Below are 19064 nucleotides of genomic sequence, written 5' to 3' on the forward strand. Positions count from 1 at the left end.
ACAAGTTGCAGTGGCGGAATTGAAATCTATATCCATTACACCTTGTATTCCTAGAAAGTTCTCCCACAAACAATGTCCCAAAGGAACATAAGCTGCAACATTCCTCTGAATATTAGAGCCTCATATTTGCTTGCTAACCTAGAGGAACAAACCAAATAATTCCATAACATAATTTTTAACATGAATCTGACTGAGCTGTAGGACCAAGTCATAAGTCCCATTATGAAAATAACAAAGTTCAGATACATGTCTTTTTTAAATGGCCGGCAATTAAGACCCTGTTTTGTTTCATGCTGGAGAACTAGATTATGCCTTTCCCCATATTACTTCCAGAGACTTTGCTGAGATTTAACATACATAGGGCAGGATCCACCTAATGAACCCCTTCAATGGGATTCCTATGCAAGGGATTTTCCAACCTTTCTTCCACCCTGTGTGGCTCTGGTGGTGCCAAGAGAACCTCAAGAACAGCACATGGCAGAAGAGGATTATTCTGCCTTGCAAGCTGATAAATTCATTTTAGTGCAATGTCGAATTCCACCCCTAGTGTATACACCCCTTGCATTTATATATGATACTCTATTTAAGTAAGGCAAATATTAGAATGCAGGTTGGCAACTTGTAGTGGGACATGGGTGGTGCTTTGGGTTAAACCACTGAGCCTAGGACTTGCCGATCAGAAGGTCGGCGGTTTGAATCCCTGCGACGGGGTGAGCTCAAGTTGCTCAGTCCCTGCTCCTGCCAACCTAGCAGTTCAAAAGCATGTCCAAGTGCACAGAGATAAATAAGTACCGCTCCAGCAGGAAGGTAAACAGAGTTTCCTTGCACTGCTCTGGTTTGCCAGAAGCGGCTTAGTCATGCTGGCCACATGACCTGGAAGCTGGATGCCAGCTCCCTCGGCCAATAAAGTGAGATGAGCGCTGCAACCCCAGAGTCAGCCACAACTGGACCTAATGGTTAGGGGTCCCTTTACCTTTACCTTTAGGCAACTTGTGGCCTGGACTTCATTTTATGCAGCCCCTTACACCTTGTTGTTGTTGTTGTTAGAATTTATATACTGCCCTATACCCAGAGGTCTCAGAGCGGTTCACAGAACAAAATCAAAATACAAAATCACAAAATACATAATCAAAATAAAAACAAAACAAAAACACCCCCTAAAAAAACCCCACATTTAAAAAGGGCCTAGGAAGCTTCCTCAGTCTTCCATCTTATCAGAGTTTTTTCCTTCCTATTTGTTTCCCTCCTTATTTTCCCCAAAGTGTTTTCTTCTTCCTTTTAATAAGTTTCAGAACAATTGGAAGGAGTGGTATTTTATTTGATAAAAAATAAATGCCCCCCCCAGGCATGCCAGAGGAGGCTGGGCTCCCTCAATATTCTGCAGCCTGGCAGGCCCCGTCAGGTTGCAGCTGCAACTAGGCCCCGTCGGGCTTCCTCCCACCATGTGACATCATGCATGCGTGCCAGCCCCCCCCCCCCCCAATATTGGGTGGAACTCGGCGCCTGCCACCCCCGTCTTTTATCCTGGATGCTTGACTTGGGGGAAAGTCAATCAATTGACTTGGACAATCTTTATTCCAGGTTAGATAATGCAGAACACTTTTGTCTCTCGGTCCACTCTTGAGGGAAAGTGGCCCAGCTCTGCATTATACTGAAAATAAAGTCGATTGTGTCTGTTTAAAAGGGGAGACTGTTTCTTTCTGTGGTTTTTCCCATTACCTCTGCTGAGTGCATGGAATAGTTGGCAGGCAGTCTATCCAAGGCAACAGGGAGGCAATAATGGCCTGTCTGGAGACGATCATTTAACAGAATTGGCAGCCACTGAAGAAATGAATGGAAAAACAGTGTTATATCATTACTTCATGTGATGCTGGAGGCTGATCTGGCTTAATTATATTCTTGAGTAAAATATTTAAATACCAACTGAGATTGTATTCCTTCCTATAGTGGATAATGTAAAGACTTTTACAGTCTAATTTCTTTGATAGCTACTTTGTAGATGTTATCTGGATCACTGCCACCATCTTTTGTTCTGTAAAAGTGATTAGTTCTGAACCAAAAATTACGAATAGCTTTTTAAGAGTCCAACCAAATGAAGGCAGATTACTCTTCTTGGTAGGCTATACATTTATACACCAGAGCTGCAGCTGCCCCTGGACGGAGTCATTCCTAGTTGGGATGACAGATGACATGCCACATGCCTATATGACAGGTGTGATATACATGTAAACCATGAGTTATATGTGGGATCTAAGACATGTACCCAGTCCATACACTATCATACATGCAACAGACACTGGCACACATGTGTGTCTCATTTTCTTGTCATTTGAACTATGCTACATATGCCTTTCACATATATACAAGTGTATAGCAACTATGTTTCTAGTGCACTTTTGTCATACACATTACAAACATGATAGTGTGGTGGAATATATTTCACTCATGCTCCTTTGAAATCTTGCATCCATGCATAAGAAATTCAAATAATTTTGCCTTTGGTTGAAAAAATCTTTTGCAAGTTTTGCAGGGGGAAATTGTTACAGTGGAACGTTGAGCTTTGTGGAAAATGTCTATTTCCTTAAGAACTTGCCAACATGAACCAAAATTGACCTACTGAATATCCCAGGAGAGTTTCTACACAGGCTCCTTGCTTTGGCTGACAACTGATGTGGTAAAATGTGAATAGCAGGTGATGTTTTTCTGTGAGTTTAGCTGGCAGCTTAATTTTCACTTCTTCATAGAAATCAGGAGATCTACATTTGAAAATATAAAACAAAACAAATATACGTAGCAGTGTTAAGGCCAAGTAGCAGAATTCCAACTTGACAGAGGAGGTGGAGAGGAACCTGTGAACCTGCAGCCTTCTCCTGGCTTTTTAAGCACTATGCAGCCATTGGCAACACTGTACCTTCATCAGCCACCTCTGAGGAGTTCATATTTCAGTGCCACTATTTTTTTCAAAAAATCTTTGGTGGATCAGAAATTTATTACATCAATTTCACCACTCCTTTTGCAGAAATATTCGCTGTTCAGGAAGACGGTAATTCATACACCTTGTTCACCAACCCAACCAGTCCCACCAAACTACTCAATATCCATCACGAAGATGTTCCATCCAGCAATTCCCAAGTGATGGCTGTCCAGCCTCTCATGTTGGCAAAAGAGCACAGCCTTCTGGCAGTGCAACAGTTGGGCAAAACCTTCTGACTAAAGCAGCAAAAAGCAGCAGCAAGCCTTGCTCTACCCAGGTGACCCTTCCTGATAAAGAGTCTGATACTAGGAGAAAAATGAAGAGAATGCTCCCATGCTAAAAGTGTTGCCTTGAAGATTCCTGCCTCTACTGATTCATAGCTTCAGGGTGAATCAGTGGTCCATCAAGACTGGTACTGCTTGTTTAATAGCACCTGGTGTCCTGTGTCCTAGACCAGGCATGTCCAACTTCCAGCAAGGTTTGGTCCACTTTCCAATATCAAAAACTGGTAGTGATCTACCACACTCTCCCATTGTCATTCTTCAACTTAAACATATTATATTTGGCTGAGCTTATGATAAAAATAACAACAAATGATAGTCGCTTCCATAAAACCTGAAGAGTTAGTTATAAATCAATATTCTTAACAAAATACATGCTGCCTCCATCGGCTCTGCCTGCTCCACCCCCTGGCACAGCCCAAGTCCCAGCCTGCACCCCCATTTGCCAAAACAGGGTGCAGGCTAGGATCCAGTTCCTAATGGGGGGGGGGGTCTGCCCCTCCCCCTCCTACCAGGCAGGGCGCAGCATTTCTGCAGGCATTTTTCCCCCAATGTGTGTGGGGGGGGGACAAGAAATTTTCCGCACCGGGTACCACCTGACCTTGGTTTGCCACTGACTGGGGGCTTGAGATTGACTATTCCCGACTGATTATTTTCTTCCCTTTGCCATCTAATATTTAAGAGCAACTGATGCAGCCATCTTAATCACTGATTTTCTTCCATAAATTGGCCTGTTTTTTTTAAAACCCAACCCAATAATAATCATTCATTCATTTTAATTTCTATACCGCCTTTGGATCACAGGGTAGTTTACAATATAAAAACGCAAAAATACATAACCTAGTAACTAACAAAACAATATGTTTAAAAAAGCCACAGATTGTTTAATTAGCTAAAGGCCTGAGAGTTGAGGAATGTTTTTGCCTGGTGCTTAAAGATATGTAATAAAGGCACCAGGTGAGCCTCCCTGGCTATAGATTTTTTCTCATATATGAGGCCATAGATGGGTCAGCAAACTTTTGCAGCAGGGGGCCGGTCTACTGTCCCTCAGACCTTGTGGGGGGCTGGACTATATTTTTTAATATGAATAATAAAAAATTATTATTTATACTCTGCACATCTGGCTGAGTTTCCCCAGTCACTCCGGGCGGCTCCCAATCAAGAGTTAAAAACAATACAGCATTAAATATTTAAAACTTCCCTAAACAGGGCTGCCTTCAGATGTCTTTTAAAAATCGGATAGCTGCTTATTTCCTTGACATCTGATGGGAGGGTGTTCCACAGGGTGGGCGCCACTACCGAGAAGGCCCTCTGTCTGGTTCCCTGTAACCTCACTTCTCACAATGAGGGAACTGCCAGAAGGCCCTCGGAGCTGGATCTCAGTGTCTGGGCTGAACGATGGGGGTGGAGACGCTCCTTCAGGTATACTGGGCTGAGGCTGTTTAGGGCTTTAAAGGTCAGCACCAACACTTTGAATTGTGCTCGGAAACATATGGGGAGCCAATGTAGGTCTTTCAGGACCAGTGTTATATGGTCTTGGCAGCCACTCCCAGTCACCAGTCTAGCTGCTGCATTCTGGATTAATTGCAGTTTCCGGGTCACCCCACGTAGCCCCACCCCAAAGGTAGCCCCATGTAGAGTATATTGCAGTAGTTCAAGTGGGAGATAACTAGAGCATGCACCACTCTGGCAAGACAGTCCGCGGGCGGGTAGGGTCTCAGCCTGCGTACCAGATGGAGCTGGTAGACAGCTGCCCTGGACACAGAATTGACCTGCACCTCCATGGACAGCAGGGAGTCCAAAATGACTAACAGGCTGTGCACCTGGTTCTTCAGTGGCACAGTTACCCCATTCAGGACCTGCCCTGCCCCCCCCCCAAATAGTACTTCTGTCTTGTCAGGATTCAACCTCAATCTGTTAGCTACTATCCATCCTTTAACTGCCTCCAGGCACTCACACAGGACCAAAAATTGCCTATGTAATCAGCCAGCCAGAAGGCAATGCCGCTTATGGCTACTAAGCACCATGCCCTATCACATCTGAGCGAGTTTCTGCAGATGATGAATTGTATGTTTCAGAATGCAGCGGCAGAGCAGCAGCTGCTGAATCTACGCCAGGGCAAGAATTCTGTCTCTGCCTATTGTACTTCATTCAGCTTGTTAGTTCAAAAACTGGGCTGGCAGCTAGACAGTAAACCTGTGGCTGCACTGTACCAGGCAGGCTTGAGTGAATCGATTTTGGACGAGTTATCGAGAATAGGGCCTCTTGAATCCTTGGAAGAGCTTGTGCAATCGTCCTTGCAGATGGAACTGAGAGAGCACCAGAGGAGGCCTTTTCACCATATGTGGTGGGATTGTAGCAAAAAAATTTGAAAATTGGGAAATGATATATAATGAGTTGAAGAAAATGTTCCATTTAACATTTGTTAAAAAAAACCGGAAGCATTTTTGTTAGGGATTGTAGGAAAAGACCTGCCAAGGAAATTGAAAAATATTTTCATGTATGTGACAATGGCGGCAAGAGTTTTAATAGCACAAGGATGGAAGAATGAAGACACTCCGACTAAAGAACTGTGGCAGGACAGGAATGGAGATCTGAGACTGTGTGCGTTTCATTCTCGGAAGTTGAATTATACCATTTGGGAAAGAGAATTGCTTGCCATAAAGGAAGCTCTGGGCGTGTGGAGGCATCTGCTCAAAGCAGCCCAACACCCAGTAGAGGTGCACACCGACCACAAGAACTTGGAGTACTCGAGAACTGAGAGGCACCTGAATCAGAGACAGAGCCGATGGGCAGAGTTTTTTGCCCAATTCAACTTCCGGATAAGATATGTACCGGGACACCAAAATCAGAGAGCAGATGCTCCGTTCCAAAAGCCTGACTACTTGGAGGGAGAGCCAGACACCGGGTTGAAATATATGTTGAAACCAGACCAACTGCAACTGGCAGCGGCATGGGTAGTGGACCTCGCAAAGTTTAAGAGGCAGACAGTAGCGGATGAGTTTGTACGAGATAAACTAGAAGCAATGTGAGGAAATGGGGACAGCATTGAGGGCTTCAGTGAGAAGGTACTCTGTTTCGGGGGAGGCACTCTGTTTTGGCGGAAGAACTTCGGGCTCGAGTGCTACAAGTGTCATGATAACCCTACGGCGGGTCATTTTGGATACTACAAGGCACTGTATCAGCTCACGAGGCGATTCTGGTGGCCAAAAGTGCGAGAAGAGACAAAAGAGTATGTGAGAGTGTGAGAGACCTACCAGCAGGCAAAAACGCTGAGGGAAGCACCTTCTGGATTGCTACAGCTGCTTCCCACCCCGCAAGGGCCTTGGGAGACAGTCGCAATGGATTTCATCACAGATCTGCCAGAGTCAAGGAAACAGACCGTGATATGGATGGTGGTGGTGGACTTATTCACAAAAATGGCGCAGATGTTGTGGACCACGTGTTTAAGTTGCACGGGTTGCCATTGAGGGTTATTTCAGACAGAGGTACACAATTCACTTTGCTGGTTTAGAAGATGATACAGCTGTTGGACGTGGAAGTGTGCCTGACCTCATCAAGACACCCTCAAACCAATGGAGAGTTGGAAAGAACCAATGCGACGCTGCAACAGTACCTTTGCTGTTATGTTAATTATCAGCAGGAGGACTGGGTGGACAAGCTGGGACTGGCAGAGTTCGCCTACAATAATGCTGTGCCGCGTCAACCCAGCAAGCTCCATTTGTAGCCTGCAGACAACACCCAAGAGCGTTCCCAGACCCTTGGAGTAACCTGTCGGTGCCGGCGGCGGAGAACCTTGTGGAAGAAATGCAGACCTTAGACGGATTATTGAGGGAGCGGCTAGACACAACCAAGGCAGTGTACAAGAGGAGTGTAGACGAGCATAGACGGTCAGGGCCTGAGATCAAGGTGGGAGATCAAGTATGGTTGTACACCAAGGACTTGCCTCAGAAAGGGAGGTGCAAGAAGTTAGGACCACGAAGGGTAGGGCTGTTTGAGGTAGTGGAACAAATTAACCCTGTATCGTTCCAGCTCAAACTACCAAATTCTATGAAAATACACCCCATATTCCATAGGGCTCTCCTATCACCGGTCACACCAGCCCATCAATATCAGAAACCTAGACAACCTCCTCCACCACAGGTAATGGTGGAGGGAGAGGAGATATATGAGATAGACGCAATATTGGATTCTCAGCTCTGCAGGAGGAAGCTGCAATACTTAGTTGCCTGGAAATGTTATGGGCCTGAGGATAATTATTGGCAGAGGATGTGCATGCCCCATTATTGCAGAGAGAGTTCCACCACTGTTTCCTGCAGAAGCCCAAACAAAGAGGGTGGAGGGAGGAGGTTACTAGTAGCAAGGAAGCAGACTAGGTTACTAGTAGCAAGGAATCTCCAGAGGAAGAGGAATTGGCTGCACCTGAGTCTTCACCTCCAGAGGAGGAGGAATTAGCTGCATCTGAGACACCAAGAAGTAGGAGGCAATTAGAGCAGAGGCAGGCAAGGATGTGGCGTATATCTGGCCTGGGAGAGGTCAGAAACCAGTCGAGTCAACTGACTCCAATGGCGAAGGATGAGTTGTGGAAACTTGGACTGCTGTAAGCCTGTTATTGAGAAATAAACCTCAGCTACTTAAACTGCCAGAGTCTTGTGTGGGAGAAGCGCTAAACCTAACATTGCCCAAGATTGGTAGATTTGAGACTGGGCAATAGTTGGCCATATTGACTGGTTGTAAAGATTTTTTTTAAGAAGCGTTTTAATGACTGCCTCTTTCAGCGGGTCTGGGAAGGCTCCCTCCCAGAGGGAAGCATTCACCACCCCGCAGTACCCATTGCCCAGCCCTTCCCGGCTCGCTTTTTTTAGCCAGGATGGGCAAAGATCAAGGAGACAGGTGGTCAGTTTTACTTATCTAAGCAGCCTGTCCCCTTCTTCGTAGGTAACAGATTGGAATTGATCCCATGTAACATAACTAGACAGGACTCCAGCACTCTCCCGCCCTGGCCCTTCTCCCACAGTGGAGTCTACCTCCTTCTGAATCTGAGTGACTTTATCTGCAAAAAACTTTGCGAAAGCATTGCAGGAGATCTTGCGGTCTGTACCAGGCTCCAGCGACGAAGGTGGTTCCGCTAAATTGTGAACCACCTGAAAGAGTCTCCTGTTGTTGTTTTCTGCAGATGCAACAGAGGTGGTGAAGAAGGTCCTCTTCGTCATCGCCATTGCCACTTGGTAGGCTCCAGATTGAGCTCTAGGCTGTGTCTGGTCTGATTCAAAATGAGTTATCCGCCACCGGCACTCTAGCTGCCTCAGCGATTGTTTCATTGCGCTCGGCTCAGGGGAAAACCATGGGGCTGTCCAGGCTCCATGCAATCGGAGAGGGTGCTTCGGAACCAGACAGTCAATAGCCCTGGTTAACTCCGCATTCCAGAGGACAACCAGGGAATCAGCTGAGAGGCCATCAACATGGGATAAAACATGCCCTACCACTCCCTGGAAGCCAACTGGATCCATTAAGTGGCAGGGGCAGACCATCCAAATCGGTCCCACCTCCCTGCAGAGAAGTCCAGTTGCACCAGGAAGCGACCTGACCATGGCACTTCTTTTGTTTCGCTTTTACTTAGTGTCAGATCACCCACAACTGTAGAAGTGAACACCAGGTCTAAGGCATGTACACGGCTATGAGTTGGGCCAAACTTATTCAGGGACAGTCCCATGGAGGCCATGCTTTCCACGAAGTCCCAAGTGGCCCCTTGTAAGTTCGTGTCGGCATGGATGTTAAAATCCCCCAGGACAACCAAACTAGGTGTCTTCAGGAACACATCCGCCATGACCTGAAGCAGCTCGGGCAGGGAATCCTTGGTGCAGCAGGGAGGTTGGTACACAAAAAGGAATCCTGTACTGCCCCTATTGCCCAACTTCCAGAACATGCACTCAGAAAACTGGGTCTTCCCAATAGGATGCCCAGTGTAAACTAGTGACTTCCTAAAAATCACTGCAAAAAATCCCACCCTGCCCACATGACCTGGGTTGCTGTGCGTAAGAGAAACCTGGTGGACAAGCAGCGGCAAGGACAGGCCCATCTGCTTCATCCAACCAAGTCTCTGTCACACATGCTAGGTCAAATCCTCCATTCACAATCAGGTCGTGGATGGCAGTGAATCATTGATATGGCATTGCAGAGCAACATTTTCAGGTCATGTGGGTTTCCCTTGCTGATTCCAGTATCCTTCCAGTCAGGACCAGACCTGGAGGCAGGGATAGTCTTCAAAAAACAACTAAACCTGCCTCTTCAGTAATGACACGGTCTGGTCCTGGCGTAATGGCTCCTCTTGCGCATGATCACTGAGATCGGGTGTCCCAATACATCCCCCCATGGCACCTGCCCCAGCTATTCTGTTGGCTGAGGCCCACGCCCAGGCAGCCCTGAGCCTTTCCCCTTAAAAAGCAAAATACAAACTATACAATAACTTAACAAAATATTGAAAGTAAAAACAAAGCAAGAACCAATTATGCTAAAATTAAACTACTCCCCACCCCGACTAAACATTTGTCCCTCTCCAAACAAAAAGAAAATAATAAAATAAAATAATATTTTTAAAAACCCACCATTTGAGGTGCAGCAGATTAAGAACATTTTTTAAAATTTTAGAAACATTTTTGCCACTTGCTGCAAAGAGCTGCTCAGGGTATTAGAGAGTGTAGGCCCCGCTCCCTGGGCCCGATGGAATTGGCTGGAGGAGGGAGCGGTCTTCCCAAACACTCACAGGAGCAGCAGCAGTGCTCTGGAGCCATCTCTGGAGCCTCTTAAGCTGTGGCAGTGAACAAATTTCACCTGCCCACAAAGAGGCCTGAAGGTGCTTTGCTTTACCTGCTCCAGTTGTCATCCCAATAGCTGCAGTTGGGCTTCTCCAGCCAGCCAGGTGCCATGGCTGGGTAGGAGGCTGAGTTGCCAGCGAAGACAGAAGCAACAGCCCTGGCGGAGGAGCCATGGATGGAGGTAGGGCAACTGGGGCATCGCTGGAGCTTTTACTCACCACCTGCTGCTGCTGCTGCTTCCGCTTCCTGAGAGGAATCGCAGAGAAGACAGAGCCACCCGCCAACGCACAAGCGATGGCCGCAGCCACTGCAACAACCCACCTGAACGCCATGGGAGGAATGAAGGAGGGAGGCAGGCAGGCAGGTGGCAATGAAGAAAGTGTGCGGAAAAGGGGCATGGAGAAGGAAGGAAGGGCAGACTGAGGGAGGAGGAGGAAAGTGAAGCAGCAGCAGCAGCGTCACCCCCCCCCTTCACAGCGTTGCCCGGCGTGGGACAAGATTGCTCCGTCCCTGAGGAGTAAAACGCCGCCATGTGAGGGAGAGGGAAAGTACGTGCGTGCTGGCAATCCACGTGGCAATTCCCGGACCATCCGCGGGCCGGATCTAGAAGGCAATTGGGCCCAACTAAAGAATCATGGCAAGGAAAGTTGATAGACTATGCAGAACTGGCAAAACTGACATATAAGCTACGGGACAAGGATAACTGTGACTTTAAGGATGAATGGGAACCTTTCACAAAGTATCTGAAGACGCAACAAAGTGAAGTGGACTCCTTGGCAGGTTTTGAATAAACATCCACAATTTTTTTTACTGATAATAATCAGCTAAACAGTTTGAGGATCTATACAACTTTGTAACATGCAGAAAATAGCAATATTAGAGAAACCAAAGACTGGAACTGAGGGAAGTTGAGAGGTGGGGTGGGGGAGGGGGAGGGGGAGGGGAGGGAGGAAAAATGGGGGGGGGAAATAAGGATATGTTTTTGGATAATATGTCTTGTTATAACTTTGAATAAAAAAGAAATAATTAGAAGGCAATTGGGCCTGATCTGGCCTGCGGGCCTTAGTTTGCCGACCCATGCCATAGATGGTAATGATAACCTTACTTGTTATGATATGTAACAGGTGTGCAAACTTCTGCAACAAATTCTGGACCTGAGGATTTCCCAAAAATGACCTACATGACAAAACATAATACATTAAACAACATTAATTAAAAAGTGACCAAGACATAAAGATATGGTTATAACATAATGCATCAGTATTAGGCATTCATTTGAAGACAGGGTCAGGTTTGGATCAGGCTCAGGTCATGTAAATGCTAATTTAAAATATAAAAACTAAAGTTGACTTGTTAACAAAAATGGCTTTAATTGGTAGTACATGAACATTTTAAAAATATTTATTATTGCATTTAGATCTCACCATAGTTGATTTCAGCTTTTATTAGCTTGGCTACTATCTGATCTGTTTTGCCACCTAGTAAATATATGTTGTTATAAATTGGCTCAGTCTTACCCTGAAATTAATGGACTACTTTTAAATTTAAAATGCTGCCTATTTTTATTTTGGCTAGAAATGTACAATAAACAATCTTACCGGCATTGCACAGGCAGGGTCTTCTCCACACATAAACTGTATCTTAATGGTAATATTCCGGCCTGAAGCCAGGCGGTTTGCAAAATTCAGCCGTTGTGGATACACATATAGAAGATTTCTGGGGGGAAATGAAATTTCAGAAAACCAAGAGATAATTTTATGTGACTTTTGTATTTGTTTAGAATTCTGTCCTGCCATTTGATACCCCAAATATTCCTGATGCAGCACATGTGAAAGGAGTTGAGGTGTCACTCCTGACGGTTTTAACTTGCCCCACACTGCACCAACTTGGGCCCCACACCATGGGTGCCCAGCATGCATACACAGAATCATAGAATCATAGAGTTGGAAGAGACCACAAGGGCCATCGAGTCCAACCCCCTGCCAAGCAGGAAACACCATCAGAGCACTCCTGACATATGGTTGTCAAGCCTCTGCTTAAAGACCTCCAAAGAAGGAGACTCCACAACACTCCTTGGCAGCAAATTACACTGTCGAACAGCTCTTACTGTCAGGAAGTTCTTCCTAATGTTTAGGTGGAATCTTTTTTCTTGTAGTTTGGAACCATTGCTCCGTGTCCGCTTCTCTGGAGCAGCAGAAAACAACCTTTCTCCCTCCTCTATGTGACATCCTTTTATATATTTGAACATGGCTATCATATCACCCCTTAACCTCCTCTTCTCCAGGCTAAACATGCCCAGCTCCCTTAGTCGTTCCTCATAAGGCATCGTTTCCAGGCCTTTGACCATTTTGGTTGCCCTCCTCTGGACACGTTCCAGTTTGTCAGTGTCCTTCTTGAACTGTGGTGCCCAGAACTGGACACAGTACTCCAGGTGAGGTCTGACCAGAGCAGAATACAGTGGCACTATTACTTCCCTTGATCTAGATGCAATACTCCTATTGATGCAGCCCAGAATTGCATTGGCTCTTTTAGCTGCCGCGTCACACCGTTGGCTCATGTCAAGCTTGTGGTCAACCAAGACTCCTAGATCCTTTTCACATGTACTGCTCTCAAGCCAGGTGTCACCCATCTTGTATTTGTGCCTCTCATTTTTTTTTGCCCAAGTGCAATACTTTACATTTCTCCCTATTAAAATTCATCTTGTTTGTTTTGGCCCAGTTCTCTAATCTGTCAAGGTCGTTTTGAAGTGTGATCCTGTCCTCTGGGGTGTTAGCCACCCCTCCCAGTTTGGTGTCATCTGCAGATTTGATCAGGATGCCCTTGAGTCCATCATCCAAGTCGTTGATAAAGATGTTGAATAAGACCGGGCCCAAGACAGAACCCTGTGGCACCCCACTAGTCACTCTTCTCCAGGATGAAGAGGAACCATTGATGAGCACCCTTTGGGTTCGGTCAGTCAGCCAGTTATAAATCCACTGAGTGGTAGCATAGTCAATTCCACATTTTACCAGCTTCTTTACAAGAATATCATGGGGCACCTTGTCAAATGCCTTGCTGAAATCAAGGTAGGCTACATCCACTGCGTTCCCTTCATCTACCAGGCTTGTAATTCTGTCAAAAAACAAGATCAGGTTAGTCTGACATGACTTATTTTTCAGAAATCCATGCTGACTACTGGTGATCACAGTATTCCTTTCTAGGTGCTCACAGACTGTTTGCTTAATGATCTGCTCCAAATCTTCCCTGGTATTGATGTCAGACTGACTGGGCGGTAATTATTTGGGTCCTCTCTTTTCCCCTTTTTGAAAATAGGGACAACATTTGCCCTCCTCCAGTCTGCCGGGACTTCGCCTGTTCTCCAGGAATTCTCAAAGATGACTGCCAGTGGTTCTGAGATCACATCTGCCAGTTCTTTTAATACTCTTGGATGCAGTTCATCTGGCCCTGGAGACTTGAATACATCTAAACTAGCCAAGTATTCTTGTACTATCTCCTTAGTTATTCTGGGCCGTGATTCCTCTGCTGAATCATTTGCTCCAAATTCTTCAGGTCGGGCATTGTTTTCTTTATTGGAGAAGACTGAGGCAAAGAAGGCATTGAGGAGTTCAGCCCTTTCTGTGTCCCCTGTTTGCATTACACCATCTTCTCCTCTGAGTGACCCCACTGTTTCTTTGTTCTTCCTTTTGCTACGAACATACCCATAAAAGCCTTTTTTGTTGCTTTTAACCTCTCTAGCAAGCCTGAGTTCATTCTGTGCTTTAGCTTTTCTGACTTGGTGTCTACACGTGCTGGCTATTTGTTTGAATTCCTCTTTGGTGGTTTCCCCCCTTTTCCATTTTTTGTACACATCCTTTTTTAATCTTAACTCAGTTAAAAGTTCTTTAGATAGCCACCCTGGCTTCTTTAGGCACCTTCCATGTTTCCGTCTCATTGGTATTGCCTGAAGTTGTGCTTTTACTATCTCCCTCTTAACAAACTCCCAGCCATCATGAACTCCCTTTCCTTTTAGTATTACTGTCCATGGGATCTCACCCAGCACTGCATATTCAAGTGCCACCCACCTGGACCGGGGCCTGCACCTCTGCCATGAGGACTCTGGCCGCTGTGCAACCTCCATCTGTGGCCATAGTGGGCCCCAACAAAGGCACCATGATGAAGACACAGGCCTCAGCCCAGTCACCACCATGGCACCTGAGCGCTGGTGAGTGGCGGTGGCAGGGGAAGAAGGCTGGGCAGTGGTGGCAGGGCGGAATGCTGGGTGGTGCTGGGGTGCCACAGTGGTGGGGGGGGGGCAAAGCTAGTGGGGGCAGAGGCTGGGCACCCACAACAAAAGAATTGTTGGTGCCAAGCACCCAGTGCCCGCTGAAGTTGGCACCAGTGCCCATGACTCACTTCCATAAAGCAGCTTGATAGACCTCCATCTTGGTATTAGACATTAGCATCACATTCTCCCATATCCTTTTGGAGAACTGAGCCAGACAAAGGCCGCTGGCCTCCTTGGCATTTCTCTGGATTATTTGGGAGTGGGCAACAGAGGAATGTATACTTTGATCCAAATTATTGATTTTAGAAGCAGAAGTTGCAGGAAGGAAACAGGGATTGCTGAGAGAATGTGTGTGTTGAATGCAAATTATGCTTGTATGTCTCTGTGTGTGATGAATGCATGCATTTGAGTGGGATGTGCTGTACTGTGTGTGTGTACATGCACACATAGTGAGTAAGATAGGGATGCCCACTTTTGTCTTGGTCACACCCACTGCTGGCTTGCGACCCCCAGAGGAAATCTGGCCTTCAAGCAAAAATTAATAATCTTCATCTGTATTCTAGGACTTGCACCCCAAATTACTGAGTACACAGAACAGTGGTATGGAAACAGTAGGTTAGGCAGTTTCAGTCATTTCTACTAGAGAAATAAAACTTCAGCAGACCTCTGCAGGGAGGTGGGACCGATTCGGATGGTCCGCCCCCACCACTTAATGGATCCAAATGGTTTCCAGAGAGGGGTAGCGGATGTTTTATCCCATGTTGATGGCCTCTCTGCTGATTCCCTGGTGGTCCTCTGGAATGCAGAGTTAACAAGGGCTATTGACTGTCTGGCTCCGAAGCATCCTCTCCGATTGCATGGAGTCCGGACAGCCCCATGGTTTTCCCTGGAGCTGAGGGCAATGAAACAATTGCTGAGACAGCTAGAGTGCTGGTGGCATTTTGAATCGGACCGGACATGGGTTAGAGCTCAACGTCGAGCCTACCAAGTTGCGACAGTGATGGCGAAGAAGACCTTCTTCACCGCCTCTATTGCATCTGCAGAAAACAGTAGCAGGAGACTCTTTCAGGTGGTGTACAATTTAGCAGAATCACCTGCTCCATTGGGGCCCAGTACGGGCCACACTATCTCCTGCAATGATTTTGCAAAGTTTTTTGCAGATAAAGTCACTCAGATTCAGGGCCAGGGTGGGAGAGCGCTAGAGCCCCATCTAGTCTGTTACCTCTGAGGATGTGGACAGGCTGCTTAGACAAGTGAAACCAACCACCTGTCTCCTTGATCCTTGCCCATCCTGGCTTATAAAAGCAAGCTGGGAAGAGCTGGGCAATGGGCTTGGTGGGGTGGTGAATGCTTTTCTCTGTGAGGGAGCCTTCCCAGACCCGCTGAAAGAGGCGGTTATCAAACCGCTTCTTAAAAAAAAAATCTTTAGATGCGGCCAATATGGCTGTGCTGGTCCTGAGGGTTAACTGTGCAGTGAGGTCTGAGTCCAGTCCAAGGTCGAGGGTGCGGTATGGAGGCTGTCCATCAAAGCTGAAGCTGGGTCCAAGGCAGGGAGTCGGGTGAGGTCAGGAACTCTGGCAAAAGAGCAGGACAGGGTGCAGGAACAGGCTATCAACAATGTTGCTCCTGCAACCTGGGACTGGGGCTGGCTGGCTTTTATCTGCCCCGAGGCATAGGGCGGCCCTGGTCCACAGGTGACTCACCTCTCCTGGCCTGGAGGTGAGCACTCCTCCTGCGGGAACTTAGTTCCCTCTATCTCTCTGCCCTGAGCCTCTGCAGCTCAGGAGAGGCTGGAGGGTTACTGGACCCAGAGGCAACCTCAGCTTCCCCTGACGGGGTAACTGTGCCCCTGAAGGACCAGGTGCGCAGCCTGGGAGTCATTTTGGACTCACAGCTGTCCATGGAGGCGCAGGTCAATTCTGTGTCCAGGGCAGGGTATAAATAAGTTGTTGTTGTTTTGAATGCAATGGGTGTTAATATCTGGTATGCACACCCTCTTAACATTTCACAGGTGGAAATGAGCACAAAATGTACTGTGTGAGACTCTTGTTTTCATGTCAAGGATCACTACCACATTGCACATCCACTGCACATTTCAAAAGTCTCAGCCATTTATAAGCTGTATTCATTCATTCATAGCCTATTCTGCACAGACGTATAAGCAAGCGGCACACTGAATAGACACAGGGGGGAAACACTTATTTGCCTCATGATAGGCTGCTGACTATTCAAAACAAACCTCATTAGTTGAATTGTGCAATTGCAGGCAGCGTGCTGGATGATGTATTAAGTGTTCATGAACACGCACTGGCATGCACACAGACTCAGGACAGATGACAGTTGTCTTCCGTACCCCCTGCCTAGTCTCACAGATTTAACCTTTCAAGACCAGCAGGTAAGATGGGGAGGAGGTCCCAGCAAGTCTCCTTATCAGTATTTTAGAGCACCCCCCCACTCCCAATCTCTCCAAATGTGGACAACCATACATAAGCAGAAGTCAGTGGCTATTCTGGGTAAATAAAGACAGAGGGGCACTGAACATACAAGGAGGACATTTTTAATCCTTTCAAAAACCACTTAACATTTTATCCCAATTGTTCACAGTTGCATCAATTCTCATAAAAGGAGGCAGATTTCTTTATGGAAATGTAGTGGCTCCCAGGAAAGGGGCAAAACTTTTCTCAAATCCTCTCCCAGGGTGCATCTTGACTGGGCCACCCCACCCTACATGCAATAGTTCTTCTCTGTCACTAGAATTACCACAAATAAAGTTTGAGGAGGCATTCAGCAACCTCAGCTTTTTATACTTCAACATTTATTGTCTGATTAACTTTGCTATGAATTACTTTCCCCGTATGTCTTCAACAGCATTACCTGGTAATGCCAACTAGACAAGAGGTCTAGCTTATTTGATTTAGATGTGGGTCCTAATCCAGGAAGAGAATGGATTTACCTTGATCATGTTAATCCTCTTACCTATATACAGTATGGGGGACATAGACTTCTCGTACTGGAAACTCCAGAATCTCTTTATGAGGCCGACTGCGGTTTTCAGGGAATGGCTTCACCAGCAACAACTCTGGGCTGAGACAGCAATTGAGACCTTCTGAAGCAGGGGAGATCTCCAACTTGAGCAATCCTTTAAACAAAATATAGTAACATGAAAGACAAATGCTTTATTAAAAATAAACAAGACAGAAGAAAATGCCAAATCTAACAAATGAGACAGGTCAATACACTCTGATTCACATATAGTCTCAGCATGTACACAGCCTGAGATGGCTGAGAGTGTGAACACTGGGTACACCATCCTCCACAGGATATTTAGCATGAGGTGATTCTCACAGGACCACCTGCCATTTGATGCAGTGGGGAACAAATGGGAATGGGGAGGAAAGGTAAAGCATTGATTAGGGAAAATTATAATGACATGACATGAACTGAGGTAAGGTAGCCTCAGCCTCAGCCCAGGAGAAGGAATGCTAAGAGAAGCCCGGGGTGGCAAGGAGAATAGATGAATCCTTCAAAGCAAATACAGTACTCCAGCACAAATCCCCAATAGCAGGAATACTGCTTGCCTGCTCCAACACCTGAGGAATCCTAAGAAACAAACTTGGCCAGGTTTGGATAATCTTTCTCAGCTTGACAAACCAGGGTTTATGAAGCAGGGAAGGCGTGCTGTGCGGAATGCTCTTCCTTCAGCCATCATCTTTAGGTATTTCATTCCTGACTTGTATTAATCCCAATTTCCTCACTGTGTCCAAAATGGTGGACAGTGGCTTAATGTCAGTGAACAAACCAGGATAATAAGCCATCGCTTATGGAGCTGGGAAAGCCTGTCTGAATCCAGTCACTGTATATGGCTGGACCTAGCTTTATTATTAAAAGTACCTGGTATAGATTTCACTCTTCTCTGCAAAGAAGACGATCTCTTGTAATCAGCTAAGAACTTGAATAAGTCTTCATCAGTCAGCCGATCTCCTTCCTGTAAACAGCGAGAAATTTGATAACAGTCTCACGATTATATATATAATCAAATATCTTCTTTTGCAGCTAACTATATATGAAACACTATGACATAATGGCCCCTTTATGGATCACTGCCTTGCCGTGGCGAAGGGGCTTGAAGAACTCAGAGAAGCTATGAACTATGCCATGCAGGGCACCCACGATGGACAGGTCATAGTGGAGAGTTTTGACCAAACGTGATCCACCTGGGGTAGGAACCGGCAAGCCATTCCAGTATCCCTGCCAAGAAAACTCCATGGACAAAGACAACAGGCATATAAAAGGTATGACGCTGGAAGATGAGCCCCTCAGGTCGGAAGGCGTCCAACATGCTACTGAGGAAGAGCGGAGGACAAGTACAAGTAGATTCAGAGCTGATGAAGCGTCTGGGCTAAAGCCGAAAGGTCGCTCAGTTGCGGATATGCCTGGAAGCGAAAGGAAAGTCCAATGCTGTAAAGAAAAATATTGCATAGTGTCAGGGGTTCAGGAGCAGAGACACAGGAGATGGAGCAAATGGAGAGCGAGGAGGAGGAATCCGAGGGGGGTGTAGGCAGTGACAGTGGTCAGAGAGATTCCACGAGTCTCTCCAGCGAATCGGAAGATTCACAGAAAGGAGCGCCGATGGCCAGGGCGAGGGGGGTGCCAAGGGGGAAACCCCAGAAGGAAGGGGCCAGCGGGGACTCCCTGAGCAGCAGTTGGAAATCAGGACCAGCTTCCCCACC

General features: G+C 46.5%; 1 protein-coding gene across 4 annotated transcripts in view; it reads right to left on the reverse strand.

The window, feature by feature from the left end:
• Positions 1–19064, reverse strand: part of DOCK8 (dedicator of cytokinesis 8) — a 162571-nt gene that overhangs the window by 84577 nt on the left and 58930 nt on the right. For all 4 annotated transcript variants that reach the window (XM_081880898.1, XM_081880897.1, XM_081880896.1 and 1 more), the window contains 6 exons: positions 18226–18319; positions 17311–17473; positions 11669–11786; positions 11176–11246; positions 2618–2756; positions 1720–1821 (listed from right to left, as the gene is read on the reverse strand). In XM_081880898.1, the coding sequence (XP_081737024.1) occupies positions 1720–1821; positions 2618–2756; positions 11176–11246; positions 11669–11786; positions 17311–17473; positions 18226–18319 (687 nt within the window). The remainder of the gene's footprint in view (positions 1–1719; positions 1822–2617; positions 2757–11175; positions 11247–11668; positions 11787–17310; positions 17474–18225; positions 18320–19064) is intronic.

This window comes from Podarcis erhardii (assembly GCF_964252035.2).
Source record: "Podarcis erhardii genome assembly, chromosome: 11".
Classification (NCBI taxonomy): Eukaryota; Metazoa; Chordata; class Lepidosauria; order Squamata; family Lacertidae; genus Podarcis; species Podarcis erhardii.